The 10,293-nt window shown below is 45.2% G+C and overlaps 1 protein-coding gene across 1 annotated transcript; it reads left to right on the forward strand.

Annotated features, from left to right (window-relative positions):
- The first annotated feature begins 1,202 nt into the window (after positions 1-1,202).
- jarid2a (jumonji, AT rich interactive domain 2a) lies at positions 1,203-9,486 on the forward strand. Its single transcript, XM_042316937.1, has 3 exons — positions 1,203-1,374; positions 5,843-5,987; positions 9,260-9,486. Exons 1-3 carry the CDS (start codon positions 1,348-1,350, stop codon positions 9,469-9,471), a joined length of 384 nt encoding a protein of 127 aa, XP_042172871.1. The 5' UTR covers positions 1,203-1,347; the 3' UTR covers positions 9,472-9,486.
- The last annotated feature ends 807 nt before the right edge of the window (positions 9,487-10,293 follow it).

Raw genomic sequence — 10,293 nt, forward strand, 5'->3', positions numbered from 1 at the left:
GGTTGTGTTCCAAATAGTAGCCTATTCCCTACATAGTGCACTACTTTTAACCAAGGTCCAAAGAGATTTGGTTTTAAAAAAAAGTAGTGCACTATATAGGGAATAGGCTGACGTTTGGGACGCAACCCCAACAACTGAAAGGGACTTACTCTGTGTAGGACAGGCTCAGCTCAAGGTGACCGACCGGTATTTGTATTAGGTATTTTATTAGGATCAGCATTTAGCTGTTGAGAAAGCAGCAGCTCCTCTTCCTGGGGTCCAACACAGAACATGAAACATGACATCATAGAGAACATTAATAGACAACAGCTCAAGGACAGAACTACATACATTTAAAATGTCACGTATCAGTAGATACACACACAGTATCTAGGTCAAATGGAGGAGAGGTGTTGTGAGGTGTTGCTTTATCTGTTTTTTGAAACCAGGTTTGCTGTTTATTTGAGCAACATGAGATGGAAGGGATGCAATCATGGCTCTGTATAATACTGTTCGCTTTCTTGAACTTGTTCTGGATTTGGGGACTGAAACGTGTGTGTGTCAGTGCAAGTTGTGTAAGTTATACTATACAAACAATTTGTCATTTTCAACACATTAATGTTTCTTAGAAAAAAGAAGAATTGATGCATTCAGTCTCTCCTCAACTCTTAACCAAGAGAGACTGAATGCATAGTGTGGATATTATCCCTCGGATTACAGTGAAGAGACGTGCCGCTCTGTTCTGGGCCAGCTGCAGCTTAACGACGTCTTTCCCAGCAGCACTGGACCACGCGAATGGACAATAATCAAGATAAGACAAAACTAGAGCCTGCAGGACTTGCTTTGAAAGGAACAAATTAAACCATTATATTATATGACTAATTGTTGGCTCTTTACCTGGCCCAGCTGCTGTGTGTGTGTGTGTGTGTGTGTGTGTGTGTGTGTGTGTGTGTGTGTGTGTGTGTGTGTGTGTGTGTGTGTTTGTGTTTGTGTGAGTTTTTCACATCTCACTGTCAGAAGACATCAGTTCCATTCACTGAATGAAAAAGGTTTCAGCCCAATATGGCGCCCTATTCCCTATATAGTGCACTACCTTTGACCAGGGCCTATGGGGATAAGTAGTGCACTATATAAGAAATAGGGTGCCAGTTTGGGACAGATACCAGTTGTGAAAACAGTTATGATGTTCTTCCCTCTCTGAGACCGTGGCGTTTGCTACACTAAGCCGACATCGCTAACCCTGTCTGTCCGCCATCCTTTCTCAGGACGACAGTGACGGTATCCCGTGGTTAGAGGAACGAGAGGTGAGGAAGGTGCTCTACCTTTCTCTGAAGGAGTTTAAGAACACCCAGAGGAACAAGGTGACAGATGGCCTCGGCACAGGAAACATCAACGGTGAGTCTGTCGCCTGTAGCTGTTATTGTCACAATGGCACCCTAATCCCTATGTAGTGCACTACTTTTGACCAGAGCCCTATGGGAGAATAGGGTTCCGTTTGGGAGGAAGCCATTGTCAGTGGGCCTTCAACAATAGCCTGCATTGCCTTAGAAATGACAATTGTGTTGACCGTTTCTCTTTCTACCACATCCACAGCATACTTGTTACTAAATGGTTCTCCGGCACAGTTAGTTTCTTTAGTCTCATCAAACCAGCCAGACCTCGTGAGATCAAATTCTGTTTCACTTAACCAAACGTGAGCGCAGGGGTTTGTCTGGTTTCATGAGGCTAGAATTTCTTACCATAAGAAGTGAGAAAGAATAGGTTAATTTTGGTATTCACAAATACCATGTTATACCTCCTTGTGAAATAGCCTCCTGTTCATACAGTACAATATTATCATTTTCCAACCTGGATAAAGAGTATTCTGAGCAGGCAGGAGAAAGGCCTGTTTTATGCGAAAGCGAACATGAAATGATTCAGCCTTTCTAACTAAACACCAACGCATTCAGAGTCAGACAGACTCAAACCCTATTCCCCGTTATGACCACGGCCCGTAGAGTCCCGGTTCACTATAAAAGGCATCTCCCCGCACAGGCCGTTTGGAATGCACACCTAGACACAAACTAACAGTTTTGATTTATTTTCCCTTTATTTAACCAGGCAAGTCAGTTAAGAACAAATTCTTATTTTCAATGACGGCTTAGGAACAGTGGGTTAACTGCCTGTTTCAGGGGCAGAACGACAGATTTGTACCTTGTCAGCTCAGGGATTTGAACTTGCAACCTTCCGCTTCCTAGTCCAACGCTCTAACCACTAGGCTACCCTGCCGCCCCAAACCGTAGGAAAAGCATGGTGCTATTCAGACAGGCTCTAAAGATCAGAATAACTCATCTGGGAATAACACAAATGGAACAGGAAGTGGACGCTGCATACACAAGTAGATGCTTCCATTCTGGCTTCCCTTCTCTACAGTAACTCGTCTTCTCTGGCTGTTTACCCACACTGACAAGCTGGGAGGGGAATTCCTCTTTTCCCTGTATGCATCCCAAATGGCACCCTCTTCCCTATTTAGGCCATTTTCCCTAGGGGCCCTGGTCCAAAGTAGTTCCACTATGTAGGGTATAGTGTGCCATTTGGGATGCATGCCTCTTTTTCTCTTTGTTCACTTTCTGTTTAGACTCTCTTCTGATGTTTGTGACTGATTGGCATTTGAGTCAGGATATGGAAGTGCTGTGCTCAGCCTCTCCACGGTGCCACTCCAGGCCACTTCTGAACCTCAGCAGGAATCTCCCTATGCATGGAGGAGGCTATTATTATCTCTTGGTTTAACGTGTTTCTCTGCACTTTAACACGGCTAGGAGACAACGCATGGCATTCCTGCACAGAAAATATCCAATTTTCACACCAATATCTAATATCTAAAATATATATTTTTTGAATTCTCAAAAAGTGCAAATGTTTCAGATGAATTCTCAAGGCAGACTAGATTAGATTAGACTAGACTAGAATAGAATTCTGTATAAATCACTTCCTCCTTTTCCCTCTTTCCTATGTGCACTATTCATGTTCACTCATCCACTTGTACTCTTCTAATCTCCACCCGGCACAGCCAGAAGAGGACTGGCCACCCCTCAGAGCCTGGTTCCTCTCTAGGTTTCTAATCTCCGCCCGGCACAGCCAGAAGAGGACTGGCCACCCCTCAGAGCCTGGTTCCTCTCTAGGTTTCTAATCTCCGCCCGGCACAGCCAGAAGAGGACTGGCCACCCCTCAGAGCCTGGTTTCTCTAGGTTTCTAATCTCCGCCCGGCACAGCCAGAAGAGGACTGGCCACCCTCAGAGCCTGGTTCCTCTCTAGGTTTCTAATCTCCGCCCGGCATAGCCAGAAGAGGACTGGCCACCCCTCAGAGCCTGGTTCCTCTCTAGGTTTCTAATCTCCGCCCGGCACAGCCAGAAGAGGACTAGCCACCCCTCAGAGCCTGATTCCTCTCTAGGTTTCTTCCTAGGCTCCTGCCTTTCTAGGGAGTTTTTCCTAGCCACTGGGCTTCTACATCTACATTGCTTGCTGTGTGGTGTTTAAGACTGGGCTTCTACATCTGCATTGCTTGCTGTGTGGTGTTTAAGACTGGGCTTCTACATCTGCATTGCTTGCTGTGTGGTGTTTAAGACTGGGCTTCTACATCTGCATTGCTTGCTGTGTGGTGTTTTAGACTGGGCTTCTACATCTGCATTGCTTGCTGTGTGGTGTTTAAGACTGGGTTTCTGTATAAGCACTTTGTGACATCTGCTGATGTAAAAAGGGCTTCATAAAGACATTTGATTGATTGATGCCAATCATTTGTTCAGTAACACCAACGAAATGAAACAGGCAGAGGAGAGCAGCTTGAACCCTCGACCTTCTGGCCTGAAGCCCAGAGCGCCATCGACTGTGCCACAGAAGCATGCTCCTTTACACTACAGATAGAGGAATATTTGAGGCGTCACTACAGACACCGTGGTTCGAATCCAGGCTGTATCACAACCCGGCCGTGATTGGGAATCCCATAGGGCGGCGCACAGCGTCGTTCATGTTTTCACCAGGGTAGGCCGTCATTGTAAATAAGAATTTGTTCTTATCTAACTTGCCTAGTTAAATAAAGGTTCAATAAAAATATATATCAAACATAATCAACAAACTGTCAGACATAATAAGCTGATGAACCCTAAATCTCAGTCACTACCGGCATGCAGACATTATTCAGCCTCTGGACAAAAGCTATGCAAGATCCCCATTGCCAGTGTTATACTAGTGCCGTGCTAATTCCAGTTATTTCTCTAGTTCAATGGGTCATTAGGAATATTATAATTCTGCCATGATTACAGTGACTGTCTGTTAGTAAAGTGCATTCTGTCTAATAATGTAAGGATAATGCCCCCTTCTGTGGCTTTTACTGTGGACTTCCTGTCTGATTCATTTCTCTCTAATGGGCTCTCCTACGCACGCACGCACGCACGCACACGCACACGCACACACACACACACACAATCACGCACACACGCACACACACAGACAGAATCAGTCTGATTGTCAATCTTACAGCATTGAAACGCTCTAACATTCAGCTCAGTGTCCCTCAGGTCATTATCAATGGGACCGCAGGCAAATAACCAGCTGTGCCTGGTGTTCTGGTACAGGAACGAGACATTCCCTGACAAATGGCACCCTATGCCCTATATAGTGTGCTACTTTTTTACCAGAGACATATTGGCCTTGCACTAAATATGGAATAGGGTGCCATTTGGGACACAGTCGTTTGAGCAGACAGCACCGCAGCGACGGGCGACTTCTGTTTCTGTGCTCGCTGCATGTATTTATGTCCTCAACAAAGATGAACAACGATCAACAACTTAGGTACAAGGGGGGTGCAAAGTACGGCCCACGGGCACTTCAATCCGGCCCCCTTTTTTCTCCACAATTTAGTTTTGTCCAGTTTGGTAGTTACAGTCTTGTCCCATCGCTGCAACTCTCGTACGGACTCGGTAGAGGCGAAGGCCGAGAGCCGTGCATCCTCCGAAACACGGCCCAACCAAGCCACACTGCTTCTTGACACAATGCCTGTTTAACCCAGAAGCCAGCAGCACCAATGTGTCGGAGGAAACACCGTACACCTGGCGACCATGTCAGTGTGCATGTGTCCGGCCCACCACAGGAGTCACTAGAGCGCGATGGGACAAGGACATCTCGGCCTGCCTAACCCTCTCCTAACCCGGACGATGCTGAGCCAATTGTGCCCCGCCTCGTGGGTCTCCCAGTCACGACCGGCCTGGGATAGAACCCGGGTCTGTAGTAATGCCTTAGACTTGGGAGGCCCCCGCAAATTGATTTGAACAAACAATTGGTCCCCTAAAGAATGCGTCCCTCAGTTGAATTTCAAAACCCTGATGTGGCCTTTGAGCCAAACAATGATGAACAATGACAGGGCTTTTGGTTTTGTTCAACTTGGATAGTTTGCTGGCAATAGACAGAATTATTACAGCAGTAAATGCATCAGCCAAGTATAGCAAACAAGTGCTTAAAAAGTACATCAGAAATGTTTAATTGGTACTGATAAAGATGTTAAACAATAATCACATTCAGTAACACCATCTGTCTGTTTAGAATGAACAGAAACACATTTGAGAATGTAAAAAGGCCTGTTTTCTTGCCAAGCCAGATTGCTTGATGGTTTGGGATAAAGCTTTTGCGTCATGGAATATAACTTTGCATCGTTACAAAGTGAAACGGCCGTGTGCGACATGGGATTGAATCCCACCCCTGACAATTTCCTACTTTCTCTTTTTAAAAACAAGTTAAATGGCTGAGGGTCTAGCTACTGAATTTGATTCTGCACCTTTGAAATGTCAGTTAGTGTTGATTGTAATTGATTGTGCCTCTCCCTGACCAACAGGCTCTTTCCCACACAGCCATGGCTGCCGGTCAGGACCAAAGGCAGGGATACTGGCAGTCAACGGTAAAGCTGAGTGCTCACGCTGCTCGTCTCAAAGCAACGATGGCAGCAGCGAGTATTCAGGGGACGATCCAGTCAGAAAGAGGTGATCCCTCCCTGTATTACAATGTGGTTCAACTGTGTTAAAGGGGCAATCTGGGATTGGTACATATATTTCTGGCCTTACATGAATGATATATATTTATTGATTCTTGAATAATATAAAGCTCTCTCTATAAATGTCTCATAAGCTTAGCTCAACAGTCTTACCCTATCAGAACCCAAAATAAAAGCTTGTTTTACTCAGAACAGCAATATGTTATAGTGTTGTGATCTGAGTGTGTACGAGAACAGGAGGATTGGACTGCTGTGGTCTGGGCACTGTGTTACTGTTTGAACCAGGGAGGCGCTGGTAAGAAGGGACGTTGTGTAGTGTACTGTCCTCCTGCTGTCCACCGGCTGTCTCCTATTGGCAGCCAATCAGACCGGGCTGTGTGACAGCCAACTGTCCTGTTGCTCCACTCTGCCAAGTCCAGATCTAATAAAACAACTACCAATGTTTTTACAACTGTTTTTATCATATTCAAAAACATCTAAAAGAACAGCCAGTGTTTGTGACAGTCGTGTGTTTCTGTGGTGCTGAAAACAAAGCCCACCAAAAGACAGTCTGTGAGTCTGTGTTTCAAATGGCACCCTATTCCCTGCATAGTGCACTACTTTTGACCAGAGCTCTGGGGGTAGTATTGACCTAATTTAGTCAGGAAGGAGATGCTGAGATCACTGAGAGAGAGCTTATCAACTGAAGAGAGAGAGAGAGAGAGATAGCTTATCAACTGAAGAGAGAGAGACAAAGAGAGAGAGAGAGCTTATCAACTGAAGAGAGAGAGACAAAGAGAGAGAGAGAGCTTATCAACTGAAGAGAGAGAGAGAAAGAGAGAGAGAGAGCTTATCAACTGAAGAGAGAGAGAGCTTATCAACTGAAGAGAGAGAGAGAGAGAGAGCTTATCAACTGAAGAGAGAGAGAGCTTATCAACTGAAGAGAGAGAGCAAGACAGAGAAGCGAGAGAGAGAGTTTATCAACTGAAGAGAGAGAGAGAGAGCTTATCAACTGAAGAGAGAGAGCTTATCAACTGAATAGAGAGAGCTTATCAACTGAAGAGAGAGAGAGAAAGCTTATCAACTGAAGAGAGAGAGAGCTTATCAACTGAAGAGAGAGAGAGCTTATCAAGAGAGAGAAAGCTTATCAACTGAAGAGAGAGAGAGAGAGCTTATCAACTGAAGAGAGAGAGAGAGCTTATCAACTGAGAGAGAGAGAGAGAGAGCTTATCAACTGAAGAGAGAGAGAGAGCTTATCAACTGAGAGAGAGAGAGAGCTTATCAACTGAAAGAGAGAGAGAGCTTATCAACTGAGAGAGAGAGAGAGCTTATCAACTGAAGAGAGAGAGAGAGCTTATCAACTGAAGAGAGAGCTTATCAACTGAAGAGAGAGAGAGCTTATCAACTGAAGAGAGAGAGAGAGCTTATCAACTGAAGAGAGAGAGAGCTTATCAACTGAAGAGAAGAGCTTATCAACTGAGAGAGAGAGAGCTTATCAACTGAGAGAGAGAGAGAGCTTATCAACTGAAGAGAGAGAGAGCTTATCAACTGGAGAGAGAGAGAGAGCTTATCAACTGAAGAGAGAGAGAGAGCTTATCAACTGAAGAGAGAGAGCTTATCAACTGAAAAGAGAGAGAGAGCTTATCAACTGAAGAGAGAGAGAGAGCTTATCAACTGAAGAGAGAGAGAGAGCTTATCAACTGAGAGAGAGAGAGCTTATCAACTGAAGAGAGAGAGAGCTTATCAACTGAAGAGAGAGAGAGCTTATCAACTGAAGAGAGAGAGAGCTTATCAACTGAAGAGAGAGAGAGCTTATCAACTGAAGAGAGAGAGTTTATCAACTGAAGAGAGAGAGAGATAGCTTATCAACTGAAGAGAGAGAGCTTATCAACTGAATAGAGAGAGCTTATCAACTGAAGAGAGAGAGAGAAAGCTTATCAACTGAAGAGAGAGAGAGCTTATCAACTGAATAGAGAGAGCTTATCAACTGAAGAGAGAGAGAAAGCTTATCAACTGAAGAGAGAGAGAGCTTATCAACTGAAGAGAGATAGAGCTTATCAACTGAAGAGAGAGAGAGAAAGCTTATCAACTGGAAGAGAGAGAGCTTATCAACTGAAGAGAGAGAGCTTATCAACTGAATAGAGAGAGCTTATCAACTGAAGAGAGAGAGAAAGCTTATCAACTGAAGAGAGAGAGAGCTTATCAACTGAAGAGAGATAGAGCTTATCAACTGAAGAGAGAGAGAGAAAGCTTATCAACTGAAGAGAGAGAGAGCTTATCAACTGAAGAGAGATAGAGAGCTTATCAACTGAAGAGAGAGAGAGAAAGCTTATCAACTGAAGAGAGAGAGAGCTTATCAACTAAAAGAGAGAGAGCTTATCAACTGAGAGAAGCTTATCAACTGAAGAGAGAGCTTATCAACTGAAGAGAGATAGAGAGCTTATCAACTGAAGAGAGAGAGAGAAAGCTTATCAACTGAAGAGAGAGAGAGCTTATCAACTAAAAGAGAGAGAGCTTATCAACTGAAGAGAGAGAGCGAGACAGAGAAGAGAGAGAGAGAGCTTATCAACTGAAGAGAGAAAGAGCTTATCAACTAAAGAGAGAGAGAGAGAGAGCTTATCAACTGAAGAGAGAGAGAGATTATCAACTGAAGAGAGAGAGAGCTTATCAACTGAAGAGAGAGAGCTTATCAACTGAAGAGAGAGAGTTTATCAACTGAAGAGAGAGAGAGAGAGCTTATCAACTGAAGAAGAGAGAGAGAGAGCTTATCAACTGAGAGAAGAGCTTATCAAGAGAGAGAGAGAGCTTATCAACTGAGAGAGAGAGAGAGAGAGAGCTTATCAACTGAGAGAGAGAGAGAGATTATCAACTGAGAGAACTGAAGAGAGAGAGCTTATCAACTGAGAGAGATTATCAACTGAGAGAGAGAGAGTTTATCAACTGAGAGAGAGAGAGAGATTATCAACTGAAGAGAGAGAGAGAGAGAGAGATTATCAACTGAAGAGAGAGAGAGAGAGAGAGCTTATCAACTGAAGAGAGAGAGAGAGAGAGAGTTTATCAACTGAAGAGAGAGAGATAGCTTATCAACTGAAGGCAGGAATATTCTAATTACTTCCATTTATTGGCCCAATGAATCAGTTGGATATTTGTAATTGGGTAATATTGATATCTGTCTCATCTCTTCTTAACCTGAGTCCCAAATGACACCCTATTCAGTGCACTAGTTTACTACCAGGGCCCATAGAATGTAAATGTAAAAATGTCTCTTCTCTCCCTTGCCAGACCACGGCTGCAGGCTCAGAGGAAGTTTGCCCAGTCTCAGCCCAGCTCCCCCAGTGCCACACCGATCAAGCTGTCTGAGACCCTCTTGCCCCCCAGCCCCACCTCTCCCCTCAGCGACCTCACCAGACGCAAGCCCAAGACCGAGGACTTCCTCACCTTCCTCTGTTTACGAGGTGAGTGGCCTGCAACCTTTAGTTTTTATGGAACTTTGATTTATCCAGGAAGTTCCGTAGAGGTCAGAATAGCTCTTTTACAAGGGAGACCTACCACAATATAAAGGGCTTCTGTGTCACGGCTCAGACTAAGACCCAGATACAGACACATGAGGCGGATAGTACGAGTCTCAGAGTTTATTATAGAACAAGGGGCAGAGGAAAGGTAAGTCAAGACAGGCAAAGAGTCCTAATCCAAATCAGAGTCAGACAGGTACAGGACAACAGGCATGATCAGGGTCATGATAGGCAGACATGTCAGAACTGGGAAGACTAAGAGAAACAAAAAACTAGAGCACAGGAAAACACAGGGAACACGCTGGTAGGACTTGACAGGACAAGACGAACTGGCAACAGACAAACAGTGGGGTGGAGACCTCCTCGGAGACACCTGGTCGGGGGTGGAGACCTCCTCGGAGACACCTGGTGGGGGGTGGAGATCTCCTCGGAGACACCTGGTAGGGGGTGGAGACCTCCTCGGAGACACCTGGTAGGGGGTGGAGACCTCCTCGGAGACACCTGGTAGGGGGTGGAGACCTCCTCAGAGACACCTGGTATGGGGTGGAGACCTCCTCAGAGACACCTGATAGGGGGTGGAGACCTCCTCGGAGACACCTGGTAGGGGGTGGAGACCTCCTTGGAGACACCTGGTAGGGGGTGGAGACCTCCTCGGAGACACCTGGTAGGGGGTGGAGACCTCCTCGGAGACACCTGGTAGGGGGTGGAGACAAGGTGAAAAACAGATCAAGGTGTGACATTCTGTGCACTTTCATGTCCAATCCCATTTTACACAAATGCATTGTGGATTGCAAAGTTCAGTGT

The sequence above is a fragment of the Oncorhynchus tshawytscha genome, unplaced genomic scaffold, assembly GCF_018296145.1.
Source record: "Oncorhynchus tshawytscha isolate Ot180627B unplaced genomic scaffold, Otsh_v2.0 Un_contig_7283_pilon_pilon, whole genome shotgun sequence".
NCBI classification, from domain to species: Eukaryota; Metazoa; Chordata; class Actinopteri; order Salmoniformes; family Salmonidae; genus Oncorhynchus; species Oncorhynchus tshawytscha.